The sequence below is a fragment of the Euwallacea fornicatus genome, chromosome 1 (assembly GCF_040115645.1).
Source record: "Euwallacea fornicatus isolate EFF26 chromosome 1, ASM4011564v1, whole genome shotgun sequence".
NCBI classification, from domain to species: Eukaryota; Metazoa; Arthropoda; class Insecta; order Coleoptera; family Curculionidae; genus Euwallacea; species Euwallacea fornicatus.
This window is the reverse complement of record NC_089541.1, coordinates 3261756-3277800: the sequence shown is the minus strand read 5'-3', so window position 1 is coordinate 3277800 and position 16045 is coordinate 3261756. Positions and strand designations below refer to the sequence as shown.

Sequence of the window (16045 nt, the reverse complement as noted above, 5' to 3'; positions counted from 1 at the left end):
TAAAAATTAAAGAAAAGGGAAATTGTAAAAATGTTTAACTATCAATGTTGATTTTCGGCATCAAAGAATTTCGAATTGGGAAATCTCACGTATACTGTGATTAGTTAGTAAAATTTGCTGGGTGGTTGAACAAAAAACACGACGTAATGATTGCCCTTTGTAAGAAAGCATACTTACCAACCTTGGAAAAAAGATTTTTTTTTTAATTTGTAATTTCCAAAATGGACTTCCTGCACTAATGATTTCGAACTAAGGAATCTCTTATGGACTAAGCATAGTCGGAGAGGTCTACAATCTGACCGACAATGAACCGGTGGGGTAATGACGCTGCAGTGTAAGACTCAAGAAAGTATTCTTATGCACAAAAGATAATTTTCAACACCTTGTAACTTTCAAAATAGACAGTCTGCACCAATTAAGTTTTCAGTCAATGGTTTAAGGATGGAAGATAAGCAGTAAAATTTGCACCTGGATTGGTAAAGAAGCAGTGACGTAGAGGAGCCCCCATTGCCACGGAAAATCTCCTCAAATCTAAAGAGGAGTTATCTTATGGCATTTTGTGTGTCATTTATGTGTGTTTACTCACAAATTTAACTATACACGAAATGACTTAAAAGGGGATTTTCCAAATCAATCCAGTATCGCAAACACACACCCTTAGCGGTGAATTTTCAGATATAGCAAGTTTTGATGTTGTAAACTGAACCGAGCCGACGCACTCATTTCGAGATAAGTTTTCAAGATTTTTTGAGTAAAGCTCGGGTTAATGTGAAGGGAATATTATTATTTTTTAATTGTTACACACAAGCCAAACTAGATACTTTTACCATAAAGGATGTTTGAATAATATCAACTGGAATTAAAAATTCTTTATCCAAACATGTTATAAACCTGATCGGATTTGAAAAGATATTATCAAGGTTTTTCAAGTATCGCAAAAGCTCTTAATGATACATTTGCAGCTTTATTAAAATTCTGTTTTCGGCGTTATGCATAGACTCGTTTAACTCGAACCGAAATTAAAGGAAATTATTCTTATTTTTTGAGTATCGAAAACGTGATCAAAGGGATCGATTTGCTGCCAGTTTTGGGTAAACTCGCCAGGAACAAAATGCCATTTTAGGCCCTAAATTCAAAGTGATCTGCCCTAAAATAACTTTAATGGAACAATTGCAGAATTATTTCTATATATTCTACATTCGGAAAAATAAAAAAAATTATCGGAATTTTCATTTGCCTTAAAATTGGCGACTAAATCTGGAAAATCTGCGGTTGTCAAACGACATTTGATTGACAAAAAAGAGGAGGATTTAAATACGGAATGTGTCTTATTAACGTTTTCAAGCGAGAAACGTGGCACGAAAGTCAATAAGCAAATTTGAATTTTTTTTTTTTGGGAAGCGTTAGTTGATGGCTAAAAGCGGGATCTCCGCTTCACTTAAGACGACCCAGAAATGATCGTTACGGTTTTGAGTCAGAAAACTTAAGTGAATAAGTACCACCAGATTTATCGACTTTTCTCATGAACATTTAAGGCCATATTTATTGTGCCGGATTGGACCGTGTGTGCATTCGTGAATTTCCTTTTCATGACCTTTTGGCTGAGGTTGATAAAATTAAAAGCTTCAAGTAAATGTGTATTAGAGTTTAATATTATGTACTAATATCGTTTTACAATATGTACATCACAGATATTGAACTATGCCATAGAGGAGGAGAATTTTATTAATGTCATGAACCACTCTCATCATCAGAAAGATTTCTTCCCGCAACATTTCGTAAACCCCGTGAGAACTGTTCATTCAAATTGCAAATCTAACAGTAAAATTAATAAATTCTCCTTCAAAGTTCCGCTATAGCAATAAATCTATAAATACTTATCCCCTTATTTCATCATACCATATCGTCTGTAAACGCTTTGTTCATTTCCATGTTTAATATTAATAATTACTATAAAACAAATTAAATATTAAATTGTGTTATATACAGCATTGAACAAAATATTTACACGTAGAATAAATAAAGCTTAGTCGTAATTATGTGCATATTTAGCGTTTGCCTAAAGAAAAAACTATATACAATTATTACTTTATAACATGGAATATATACGTTAAAAACACGCGATAATTAACTCTAGAATAATTTAATTAACCTCACAAAACATACACACTTCAATTATTCCTAGTTATCACGGTTACAGGCTTTAACAAACCCTCCCCAGAGGGTGCCCCTTCAGGGGGAGAACTTGCAGCGACTCCCAATCCGCTCATCCCTTGTTGGCCGAAATTCATCAAGGGCAACTGCAAGGGATACTGCAAAGGATTCCCCAATCTTAAGCTACTGTACATTTGCAACAAAGTCGGAGGAGGTCGGAACAAGGGTTGCATATTTGGGAGGTTCGACAGATCTGGAGCTGACGTACTCATTACTTTGTCCATCAAAGGGAACATGGGAGTTCCTGGCAAATTTGGCCTAGGTAAAGCTGTTTGCAAATAGGGATTGTAGCGGGAGTACGCTGCTAGAAGGGCTGGGGATGGAGAATAGAAAGGGGGGTAGCCTTGAAGAGGGGAGTACAGAGATAGGGTCCGCTTGAAAGCTGCAAGTCTGCTTCTGGAGGCTGCCGTAGATCTTCTGCGCAGCTTGCCAGTGGTGCCCCCAATGAACACGTCTTCAGCCGAAGGATCCAGCATCCAGTAATTGCCTTTACCTGGATCGTCGTAGTGACGTGGAACCTGGAAAATTCCTTTAGATTAAGCTATTGCCAAATTTTATCGGGTTGAGGAGAAATAGTACCTTGACAAAACATTTGTTCAAGCTCAAATTGTGCCTAATCGAGTTTTGCCAGCCCTGTTTGTTCTCCCTGTAATATGGAAAGTTTCTCATGATATACTCATAAATTCCATTTAAAGTGAGGCGTTTTTCAGGACTGTTACGAATGGCCATCATGATAAGGGCGTTGTAGCTGTAAGGCGGTTTATCGTTGGGTTTTTTTTCTTTTTCTGGAACAAAATAAATATCTTCATGTGTTTGAAGCGTTGAACCTTTTTATCGAGGCAATTAGAGAGTGTCATAACATTAACTCTTCGTTTCGTCGATGTCATTAATTAATGCGGTAGGCCAAAAGGAGAAGCTTAATCGTGAGAGGTTTCAGTGGGGGAACCAAAACAGTTGGAAAATTTCTTTCGGTTATTCTACATAATTTCGTAACATCAATTTAATAGGAAGCAGGATTTTCTTTTAATCTAAATTTTAATTTTAAACTGATAGAGGACGTTCGAAAATATTTGCATTAAAAACCCCTTTTTTTGTTTGTGGATTTATATATTTTCAGTTTTACATGGTTTAAAGCTGCGGTTTTAGAAATATACAGCATAATGCAAATTCAACCATCCAATCAATCTGGATTTTGCGAAAGAGTTTTCAGTACGTGCCGAATCGCTAATCCATCCCGAAAACATTCTAAAACTCCTTCGACTAACTTAGGAAAAATATGATTCAATAAACTTCTTACTAAGCCTTAAAATACTTAGTTTAGGGGTAATTCTCAAGTTAAGAATCGGCAACGAGTCACAACGGGTTAACAAGCGGGGTCCTTGAAAGCCCTTTTGTTCGGACCAACTCGCGTTAATTGCGGTTGGATTTTGTGTAATTACATCTCTCAGTTACTAGTATTTGGAATCTGACCTAGTTAATCGTTCTTTAAAGACTTTGATTTGAACTCTAAGGTCGATCTGACTTAGGGTAAGTCTTTATAATTATTGTATGGAAAAATCCTTGTTTTCCAAGCTTCACTTTTTTTCAACATAAAGTTCAATTACATTATATATATTTCATTAAAGTTGATTATCGGGTTTAAACATTTCAAGTTAATCGTGCTTCAAAGTCAATTAGATTGGTTAAAATACAATTGAGACTAATCGCATCATTCAAAGTTTATCTCGAATTGAAATGATCTGTGTTAGCCTTAACGAAATTTCATTTGATGTAGGTTAATTCACAGATTCAAAATATAATAATTTAACGTAATTCAAAAGCACCTGCTTTGAGCAATAATTGGTTTATGCTCCGTTCAGGAGTGTGTACTTAACTTTTTTATAGGTTCGGAAAATTATCTGATTTAATCCCCTTTAAGGACATTTGATTAGGTTAATTATTATGTAAAACGAATTTATTTCAATGCCCCGTAATTCATGGTTAATTTTGGTTGAAATTTTTGTGATTTAGGTTAATTGGGCAGTTAAAAACGTGATCAATTAAACGTTTTAAAGCACTTTTAACAGATTAACACAAGTAGAACTACATGTTAATTAAGATTTTGTTTAAAATGGTATTTATAGTCTGTTTAAACTTCCATTTCAATTATAGAAATGTATATCGAAGTAATTTAATTTAGGTTAATTATTATCTTGAATTATTAGATATTTCTCCGTGAATGTCCCAAAAAATTGGTCAGAATTACTTGATTTCGGTTAATTCAATTATGCTCTAGGTTAACCACAAATTTCCGGATTGATCTAGCAATTTTCTCAAACCTGGTGACGCTTTAACTTAGATTTGTTTGTTATAAAGAGCCGAGACACATAAAGCGGGTTGGATTTAGGTTAACGATTATAATTCGAGATATTTTTAATTTAAGTGAATTTTCAGGTAAATACATTCATTTAACGTCCTTTAAATACATTTCATTCAGGTTAGATCATTGCAATTCAAATTATTTATAAAAGCATACGCAATGTTTTTTAATTTTAGTTCACATTATTAAAAATATACCATTGTGCTTAGTTTTAGGTTAATAAAGGCTTTAATGATAGATAATTAATGTAGAAATGACTGATTATGGATAGAGATCCATTAGAAGGTAATTTGTTCCCTAAAATTTAAGTAAATTTAAGATTAATTTTGATTAAATAGGTTTATTTAAGCTTTTGCGACTTAGATCAAATAGTGAGGTTATTGAGTGGATTTTTGCCGAAGCGGTTCCTGCGTAAAGAATGATTCTAGGTTAACCAGCATCAGTGTTAACTAAACCGTTTTATACAGGAGATTTGCTTAGCCTAAGCTAATCAGAATTAGTCCTCGTTAAAGTAGTGCCTAATTTCAATTGATTTAGGGGTAGTTTTTGTGTTGCCTCAGTATATGTTTTATAAGATAAATTGCAGCCCTACTTTAAAAAATATAACTAACAATATAAAATCACGTTTTAACGACTGTCGAACTCGAGTTTTAAGAGGTAAATAAAGTGAAAACAGTTTAGAGACTGAAAACATGTAACTTCCATATTTTCATTACAACTTGATATTTCCTTTTCAGTCTTGATATTTTCTTTGGATCGCAACTAAGAAGACTTTGTGCAGACACAACTCATGAGATACCCGAATTTCTAACCAAAATAATAAAAGTTCAAAACCAAATATTTAGATCTAATTTGATATCTAAGAGAAACTGAGCTCACTTAGAATTGAACCTAAGTTGGAGATAAATCTTGAACTTTGGAGATTTTTGAGTGGCAAAAAGCCTCAGCTCATTAAGAATTTTGAGGACCAGTTGTAGATGAAATCGTTTATGGATGTTTTGGAGTTTATTATAAATTAATTGAAGCTAAAATAGACGTAGAACGCCAAACTTAAAGATGAGAAATTGAGATCTTTACGTATTTTATAATAGGGAACACCACATGAGGGCTTAAAAATAAAATTAAGGGTATAATCTCTGGACATTAATCACCTTCCACGTGGAAAATAACGACGTCCATATGAGACATGGAAATGCAGCCTGAGTCACATTTTACGGTCAATGAAATACTATGGAATACCCACATATTTAAATTTCTCAAACGGTGCATATATGCGGTTTATTTTATGACACACCTGGCCCTTTATCATCGTTTGAAGACTCATTAACTAGCCCGCGGTGTTCATCTCTGTAATGGGAGAATTAGAACTGCTTGGTTCCTATTTGAAATGAGTAAGTTTTCCCTTTTTGAGGTTTTTTAGGTTAATTTTTGCAACCAGAAAATTCATATATGATCAATGTGTCATCGGCGTAACCGGTCTGACTGTAAAGCATTTTACTTAAGTATTGTAGAGTTAATGAATAAAGCTAGTTTAACATTTTTCAATGACAGATAACTCTCAATATGCCGCGAAAAGCGTCACGTGAAGAATAATTTCAAAATATGACAAAATTTACCTGCTCCTTCCTCTCTCTTTTCTTCGCCTTTGACATTACTGCACGAATCCAGTGGTGGAGACCCAGTTCCAGTGACGTCCAAATCAGAATCGCAGTCACTCACGTCCGACGACACCCCGTTTCGGTCCTCATCACCATCCTCGTCCACCTCGGGCGTTACACTCGTCCGATCCAACACCGTTTCCGGTAAAATCGCGTTAATGGAGAACGACTTCAATGGAGTGTTGGCCATGGCAAAATTCGCGCACCTCGGGATCGATTTCGGCGGTACCACCATATTTACATCCTTACATCGAAAACAGACTACCTTTCACGTATGTGGCGCACAACTAAACTTTCCCATTAAGTTTATAGTGACTAAGGGGGCTTATATAACGTTGGAGATACGCCTTGTTTGAAGTTGTCGGCCAATCCGGGGGAGATGTGAGTCGGTTCAGTGCCTGCCTCCCGTTTGTTTGCTGACACTTCTTGGGTGTGGTCTCCTGATGGAGAAAATATATGCGATCCTTGTGTATTGTGTAATTACCAAGTGGAAAGGGCGGATTACATTTTATGTTGAAACAAAAAGATAGTCCTTTTTTCTTGTCGTTGCTGCTTTACGACGTCGTTTTGAATAAGGTGTTTAAATCGATACGCTCGTTTTATTTGCGAGCTGGTTCTATTTAAAGAGAGCGTTTTACGTGCGTTTTATTAATCTCGTTAATATTGTATGCATTAAGGTGCATATTTTATTGCTTCCCGTTGCCAACTTCGCGGGGTGATTGATCTTGCTGTCTCCTCCATTCCGCCTTTTAATATTAGCAGCCTCCATGACGACATACATGGGATAGTTAAATAAAGGTGAGGCATTATACCGTCGCGCAGCGTCGAGGTGTGACTCTATCGCCGCGTACGCCGCATAAGAATATAAAGTAATTGTGACGCATTCGCAATGGGAATTATTATACCCCGCGTAGCGTTGAGGTGTGACAGATTCCCGTCGCGTAGCGTCATCTCAATGAGGCGTTTCACGACGGGAAGTGCCTTACCTTCTGAGACACATTCTCGTCGTGTAATACGTATAATCGCCTAACGCCAGGATACGCACGCTGCGCGTATCCTGTATACACGTAATCACGTAACTCTGACGCAATGTGGCGCATTTGTGATAGTCGTCATTATACCTCTATGACGTTGAGGTGTGACGCATTCCCGTTGCATAACGTTAACTCGGTGAAACGTTTTTGCGACGAGAGGTTTCTTATCTTATGGGATCAATTCTTGTCGCGATAGCGTAATCGCTTGATGCAAGACGGTGCGGCACATCCGTAACGGGAATTATCATGGTTTGCGTAATGTCGAGGTGTCGTCGCTTGTAAATACGTTGTGCGACGTTTGTTGGCGAAATACGTTAGCGGACGTAAACTATTACAGTGAAACCTCTCATAGGCGCACACCAGTGGTCGTCTTTCATTTGTCCGCTTATAGGAGGTGTCCGCTTATTAGAAAATGTAAAAACATAGAGACGTCTTCAAAACGAATTAATTAAATGGCATTTAATTCAAATAAAAAAAATAACAATAAACTTAACTAATTAGACACAAGAAGAAATACTTTCAAATTACAAATGAACAAATATACGTGTGTTCATATACATGTCCATGACATAGGTCTCGATAAAGAAAAATTTTTATTCCGGATTTGAACAAATCGTTCATATGTTAATTTGTCGATGTTAAGTCCTTTAGTTTTAACGAATCATCTCTTCCGCTTTGAGTTAAATAATGTACAAATGTTTAATAGTTGTTCCCTCTTCTTAATTAGTTCACTTGTCTGGGTTTTTCCTATATTAAATCGAGCCGCCAAATTACGTGCACTAAGTTTTTCTCTGTCGTAAACTTTCACTATCTGAAGCTTTTCCTTTAAAATTAGCATACATTTTGTTGGAGCCATTACTCACTTGCCAACACTATAAACACACAACGGGAAATATTGCCGCACGAATGAATACCTCATTGGGGGTTGGATCCTTGATGGTTCGAAATACCGCTCTTGTAGGTTGTTTTTTCACTGATTACACAATATAAAAGTTGATAATTCTTAAATATTAACATCGCACATTCTGGAACATTATTACGAGCGCCCAGGACACCTGCAGCATAAAGGAGGAACCCGTAAACCGCGCCAATCGTGCCTTATAAAGCAAAAATAAATTGAGTTATGATCAAAGCACCACCGAATATTCAATTATATGATAATTGCGGACAAAAGCTACCGCTGAAAAAACTCTTCGTAAATAAACTCTCTTATCGACGAGTAACGGTTGTCCGTTTATGAGAGAAGAAATATCAAAAGGGAGTTAAATTCAGTGTCCGTGTCCGTTTAATAGAGTTCACTTAATAGAGAAATACTTATTAGAACCTGTTATGAGAAAGAGTTGATACACAGAAAACTGTACTGTGATGAGAGAGGTCCGCTTATAGGAAGTGTCCGCCAAGGGAGATTTTACTATACATGATTTTCCTGAAATATGTAATATATGGAGCAGAAAATTCTTTCACATATGTATACAGGGTGTTTCCTAACTACGTGTAAAAAATTTAAAGGCGTAATCCTCGACTGATTTTGAGTCAAAAATGTCTAATAAACATATGTCCGCAAATGCCTTGTTTCCAAGATACACGGTGTTGACTGAAAGACATTGAAAAAGGTTTTAAAGGTTTCTAAAGGTTTGGTGGTATTTACCAACTTGTTTATTGTTAGTTTTTTTTGCTATTTCCACTACTATAAACAAGATAGTCAGTGTTATTTTGGTGTTTTACTCTCTAAAGTGAAAGAATTTAGTTCTGTGTCCCAAAAATCAGATTATACCTCAGTTTTGAAAATTTTTCAAATGCCTAATTACACTAATCAAGAAATGGCCAATATGATTTTTGTTTACGGCCTTGCTGATGGTAAGTGTTTTTCTAAAATTCAAACATCCAAATTGAGTCATTTTGGAAATAAAATTTCTTTTTCTTGTCACATTTCAACACCCTGTATCTTGGAAACAAGGCATTTGCGGACATATGTTTATTAGACATTTTTGACTCAAAATCAGTCAAGGATTACGCCTTTAAATTTTTTACACGTAGTTAGGAAACACCCTGTATATTTTTTGGCGTCAAGTTGAAGTTCAAATCACTCATACAACCCAATGTTTTGAAGGATTTGTGAGATTAGAAAACGAGTGTCTTTTAGTTACGTACATACATAACAGAACTACCTTGCACAAATTACAATTTCAATTTGTTCTATTTGACTGCATTTATCATACAGGGTGTTTCATAAACAGACCAACAGATTCAGAAAATTTACAGTTTAAATATTTCAAAAACGGTTTAGGATAAGGGCATGAAATTAGGGACGCGCCATGGCGAGATAAATGTTAATGTTGTGAAGTAGGCAACGTATTTCCACACACCCGAGAAAAGTAATCCCGTATCTCGTAAACCGGAAAAGATATTATAACCCTGTTTAAGGTTCACCAAAAGGAGTTCACCAAAATGATTAATTTCAGATATTTTTCTAGAGCAGTTGGGCAAAAAATGCTCGAGATACCGACGATCAAAGTGAGAAAATGATAAAATAATGATTCCTCTTTCCATACTTTTTTACAATTTGGCAGACGAAGTTCTAAATTTTTGTATGACCTCTTTTTCAATTAAATCGGATGATTTGGGTCTTAATCAAACATATAGACTTCATTTGAAGACTCATAACCCAGGAAATGTAGTTTGACGGACATTTATTTAAAGGTACTCTTAAATCCCCAAAAAACAGGTGGGAAACTGCCACAGCATCTCATAAAATGAAAAAAAAATTGTAACCCTATTTAGGTAAACCTATAGAGTACTTTAACATGACTGGTTTGAGGTTTTCCTGGGAGAATTTGGTATAAACACTCCCGAGATACAATCAAAATTTAAAATCGCCTAAAAGCACATATTTAGCATTGGAAATTTAAACTGAAATTCTAAAAGTTCTATAAACTATTTTCAGTTTAAATTGAGTGATTTGTATTCATATCAAACCCGCATAATTCAATTGGGGGCTCTTTTTGATGTAGCTTTATTTTAGACGCATTTTTAAATTCTCCAAAGTAGATATTAGTATCTCGAAAACTAGAGGAGATATTAGAAATCGGTTTATGTAAGTTCAGAAAGCCTATTAAGGTCAGAAATTTCAATATTTTTTAAGAGGCATTGTGCCACAAACTCTCGTATTATCGGCAAGCGATCGCCTCTAAATTAGACCTCTTGGAACCACCTTTCTCGAAGGTAAGAAAGTGCTATTCAGGTTCTAAATTTTGTATAGAGAGATATATTTTAAATCATTTATGGAGCTGCATATTTCTTAACTGATCTCGCTGCAAGTTGTTGATTTGCCTTCGACTTTCAAGTCACAGAAAAGAAAATATATTCTATATTATTCAAAAGTTTCTTTTATCACTGAATAAAAGAGATTTAAAAAAATATACAACCAAACCGGTGTTCACCCCTCTGTTTAAATCCTTAAAACAAACATTATGTCATCAGATTTTCTATGGTTTGTATTGAAGTCACAAGAAGGGTACGAATTAACAACCAGAGATCGCGACAGTACCACGTTACCAACCCTTCTTAGACCTCAAAAATATTGACGACTTTTTTTCAAAAACGTACTAAACTTCTGAATTGGAAATAAATCTTGTCCCTAACTATACACCCTATTCAGCCCCACCCTATAGAAAAAGTTTTAACACCATACGTCGTTGGTGACACCAAACCAGACCCCAAAAAACGGCCCTAACGGGGACCCGAGGACAAAAAGAATAAATCCTTTAATTCGAGACCATGATGCCGTAACCCGCCATTACGGTGGGCTGTCTTGCAACAAAAGATTTGATATGTATCTTTGTGTAACGCTTAAATTATTCATATACATTTAATGGATGTTACGAATGGAGGATAAATATTTAGTGTACGGGTTAAGGTGTATGTAGAGCAGATGGGTGTCTGGATGTTTCTGATGGACTTGGTATGAAACGGTTTTATCATCTGAATGAAAGGAATATTTCGCTGGTTGCTACCGGTACTTGTAGTGATAGGTTCATGAAATTTGATAAAAATATTTCTTTGATGTGTATGTCTGGTTTTGCTAAGGCATAGTTTATCATTTGTGTTAATCGAAATTTTCAGAAATGTGGTGGGAATTTCACTAGTATTTGTCACAATATTCTCAGAAAGTTGAGAACAACAATCAAAAATATCGATTTAATATTTGAGATGATATCATTGATAAACATGAAGTAACTGGACCCGGAACGGGTGCGTCACTGCTTATCGCCTCATTTGACTGACATGTTCGCAAGTTAAAAAAGATACGCACAGCGGTAAATATTATCAGATATCATCAAAATTCTCCTTCGATTTTGACTATTAGAACAAGAACAAATTCAGTTGACGTGGCGTGGGTACTAAACGTAAAGATTTTGAGTTATAGTATGCGAAGTTTCATCACCAATTTTCAACCCAAAATTTCACAGATTATGACGGATGATAGTGATTTTATCAAAATTCGTCAGAGGAACTGAATTTTGGAAATATAAAATTTTTCAAGCATGCATCATATTTCAGAGATTCTATGTTGAAATTATATTAGTAGCAAAAAAGAAGTGTTTGGCCCCGGAACTGGCACGCCACTGATAATTTCTGATTCTACAGGAAATATTATAAGTTATCAAAGATACGCGAATTAGAAATTGCGTCAAATTCCATGAACATACTCGTTCAATTTTGGAAATCATTATTAAATATGAAATCATTTCGTTATTTGCACAATACTTATAAGCGATAAATTTCTGGATTCTGGACCCGAGCTTGACACGTTCATATTTATCTCCTTATTAAAGCGAAAATTTCACGAGTTACCGAGAACTCTTTTAGTAGTAAATTCCATTAAAATTGAAATCTTGGAGAAGCATATGTTTTCATCTGCTTACAAGACCCCAGTTTGGCCTCAAGTTAAAACGCTAGGAAAGACTGAGTTGTTGCCCAAATCGTTAATTAATCTTCTTCAAACTGTTCTCTACTAATGCTATTTTCTTTGAAATTTTTGTCTCATGAATAGCTAGTTCTTCGGAAAACTAAACAGCTACCGGTTTCTGAAGAACCTAATAATCAACTTTGTTTGCCACCGACCACCTCTAGCAATAAGAATCGATATTCCTCCCCAGAGTCCATGGAACATCATTAGGCTTGTTTGTGTCCCAATGCGGTACCAACACCAACACCACTTTTTCGGCGAGTCATTTGCCAAATGATCCCGAGTCCCTGATGTACCGTTGACAAGTTGGCCATATTTCGTCGTCTCAGAATGAAGACCTTTCCATTGAATTTTCGAGAATTGAAATATTATGTTTGAGCCTCTATTCAAGAGAGCCGCCGCCGATATACGATTTCTAATGTTGTTTTGTGCGTGCTCCGCCCTCGGTCTTCGAAAAAGGCCCTTTAAGGAAAGCCGACGAGATTAATAGATTTTGGATGTTTTATACCAGTGGTGCTGCTGAAATAATGAGAATCTATTAAAATGACAGTAAAAAGATGTTTCTGGACTCTTAAATTTTGAGGTTTTATGGTTGGTTTTATTAAGCAGGTGAACTATATAAATTAAATGAGCAGGATTTCTCCAGGTCTTTGTTCGTTTCAAAAGCCCTCGGGAGGTCTATTTTCGTCGAGGTCTATTGTTTAAAAACACCTAAAGTAGCATCGGGAAGGTGGTTTGAATCAACGCTTTTGTGCATGACTTTGAGCACCCTCGAAGACCGGAAATATTGAGCGAAGCTCCCTATTCAGCGGAAATTTTGCATTTATTGCGTGCTAACTCTAATTTTTTCCAATATTTCCTCTATCCTTTCCCAATTTCCGTTTCCAATCAGCCTCTCGAAAGAAGACAAGATTTATTCCGTCTGTTCTGACAGTGGGATGATTGATCGCTGCTTTTCCACGGCGTGCACATCCATAGCAGACCTCACAAGGCACCGTCTTAAAAATACACGGGAAATTTATCCTCCACGCAAAGGAGCTTCATCAAAGGGACCGCCGCTTTATGTGTGATTAAACATTAAACATAAACAAACACTATAAAATGTTCCAAGTAGATTCGTTTACATGTAGTTGTTTGTCAGACAACCTGGGCGCTCTCAAAAGACACCGCGGCGTTATATGATAAAAGTTTCTGGCATTAAAATAAATACCTACTACTGATCGTTTATGATTTGAAGGCAAATAAACCTGCTTCCAGCAGAAGTGTTTCTTCCTCAATTTTTTTCCATCAAAACCGAATCAAAATCATCTCAAATTTCTGGCAACATAAGAAGATTATTATTTCCCCTGAATTATACAAATTATGCGTGTAGCACGTTTGAAAAGCAGGGTATTATGGTGAAGTGGAACCAACAAAAGTCAGACCGGTGCAAGGCCGCTCTATGATGAAGGTTCTTGGGTTCTCTTCCCTGCCACACAAAAATAACGTTTATCTGCGTATCGAATTTGAAATGTCACTGGAAACGGGAATAAATGACTTTATTTGTTAGCAAACACTTTGAGAACGCCGCCAAAACATTTCAATTAAGGCATCAGAAATGTGCCTCTGATGGTCGGATTTGGGTCGAGCTTTGTTTTCGTTTAAGGAACGGTACAAAGCAATTCGGATTTGTATGGAAAGCTGACGTAAATGGGGCGGAAAGGGTGGCAGAGTGGTAGATTTTTATCTTCAGTAAAATGGGAAATTTTCAGTTCAAACAGAGTAATAATGGTGGCGTTCAAAAGGCAAGAGGAGAAGAGAAGCACGCCAAAAAATTCCCAATTTAAAAAATTAATAAAATGTTTTAATAAATCTCTTAAGTTCCTTTACAATTGGTGGACTTCCTAGTATTTTCCTTTTACTAATCAGTGAAATTTTCCCTTGAATCGCTGGAATCAGACAGTGGCATACCAAGTCAAGTTCAGAGCCCATAGGTTGATTGATTCTCCAAGTGAGTGAAAAAAAAATCCAATTTTAAAGATATCTTTGCCATGTGAGGGAACGTTATACTGATTTTAAGTCAAATCTCTACGACTGAATAATCTTGAAAATTTTCCATTGAATTGGGTGGTAAGCAATATTCCAGACCCAATCTAAAGCCCATACATTTATGTGTCTTCCTTACTCATAAAAAACGAATTTTAGCGATGTCTGATAGCAAAATTTGAGAGAATATGCGACTTAATGTAACAAATAATATTTTGCAAAAATTTTATTGTTGATTATATTTCGTTCGAGTCAGGAGACAAATTGCGTGTTCACGTTAATAAGAAAAATAATTTTTGGAAATATTTGTCTGATTGTCAAATATGCGGGAACGTCTTACCGAAATGAGCTGAAATTGCTACTACCACTCCCCTTAATAATGTGTAAAATTTTCACTCGAATCGGCTGATAGACAGTGGCATGCCAAACCCGAGACCAGAGTCCAGAAGTTTGCCGCATCTTATTGTTACTTAGAAAATTGAATTTTCAAAATTTCTTATTGCATATAATTTTACTGAATTTAGGTGAAATGACTACTACAAACCTTCTTAGTAGATTCTGATGTTCTCCGATGACTCAGGTGATGACTGGTGACCTGTACAATACCAAATCCTAATTCACAGTATTTCCATTTACTACTCATGGTAATTAGAAAATCCAATTTTGAAGATATCCAATTATCAAATTTGGGAAAATATTTTAAAGAATTGTGGCTAAAGGACTACTACAAGTATTCTTAGTAATCTGCGAAATTGTCACTTCAGCGGGCTGGTAAGCACTGACGGTAATGTCTAAATTAGAAGATAAGATTGTGAAAAATATTGATTTTTAAATTTGAGAACATATTGTCATAAACATTTGATAAAGTTGCTATTAGAACTATCCCTGGCAATCTCTGAAACATTCATTTCAGCCGAATGGTAAGCAGTGGCGTGCCAATATTTCAATTGCAGATATGATTCTATGATTCCTAAATCCATGGAGTTAAACTGGCTCATCAAATTATGCAATTTCGGTGGTTAAACCAGCTGCAACTTAGGTTAAAGTGTTTCAAAGTTCGAGCTTAAAATGAGGGAATTTATAGGCCAGATGTTTTGATTGAGTTCGTGTAAAACTAATTAAGACATGGCCGGAGAAAGAGCGGCACATTATCTCCCAATTTACTGTTAAAATAGCGTCACTCGTATTATTTATGCATGCAAACTACTAATTACTTTTCGCTCTGCCTTCTCGTGTGGACGGTTCCGAAAGAAAATATAAATACTTTTAATAAACTAATATGAAGGAAATTTGAATATCTTAACGCTACGTGTATATTAAACAACCAACGTGTTACGGACGTTAATGTTCCGGGCTGCTATTAAACGTTCCAATTTACTACCGACAAGTTAATACAGTTCTGTGTTTATAGCTATTAAGGGGATTAGGCTGGGAGTTTTGTTCAGCGACAACCTTCCTTGTAAGGCTTTCAATGGCGGCCTCCAAGAAACCCAAATTGACCCATTATCAATCAGCTTAAGTTTACTTTTGTTGTCTCAAGTGGTTCCCACCAAAAGCAACGAAATCATAACCAAATTACACGACCAATTTGAAAAGAAATCTCTAAAAATTAGTGCCTAATATGCTTGCTCAAAAACCGAAAATAATGTTTTCCTCGTCATAGGGCAAATACAGGGAGGGAATAGTTTTATTGTTGGAGTCAAGTATCGTATGTGGCACCCAGTGGCGCTCCGCGGGGTGGGACATTGTCGCAGGCATTATACAGCGGCACCCTGTTGACGGAATC

General features: G+C 36.0%; 1 protein-coding gene across 1 annotated transcript; it reads right to left on the bottom strand.

The window, feature by feature from the left end:
• Nucleotides 1-1630: 1630 nt before the first annotated feature.
• Nucleotides 1631-15010, bottom strand: LOC136338819 (fork head domain transcription factor slp2-like). The gene is made up of 4 exons (XM_066281542.1): nucleotides 14804-15010; nucleotides 6190-6671; nucleotides 2794-2999; nucleotides 1631-2732 (listed from the first exon to the last, which is right to left on the bottom strand). The coding sequence occupies exons 2-4, from the start codon at nucleotides 6464-6466 to the stop codon at nucleotides 2172-2174; spliced, it is 1044 nt and encodes a 347-aa protein (XP_066137639.1). The 5' UTR covers nucleotides 6467-6671; nucleotides 14804-15010; the 3' UTR covers nucleotides 1631-2171.
• Between the last annotated feature and the right edge of the window lie 1035 nt (nucleotides 15011-16045).

Coding starts and splice junctions, on each gene's coding strand:
- LOC136338819 (XM_066281542.1), bottom strand. CDS start 6,466: ATGGTGGTACCGCCGAAATCGATCCCGAGGTGCGCGAATTTTGCCATG. Junction 3,000..6,189: donor AAAGAGAGAGGAAGGAGCAG/GTAAATTTTGTC, acceptor ATTTTGTTCCAG/AAAAAGAAAAAAAACCCAAC. Junction 2,733..2,793: donor TGAACAAATGTTTTGTCAAG/GTACTATTTCTC, acceptor GGAATTTTCCAG/GTTCCACGTCACTACGACGA.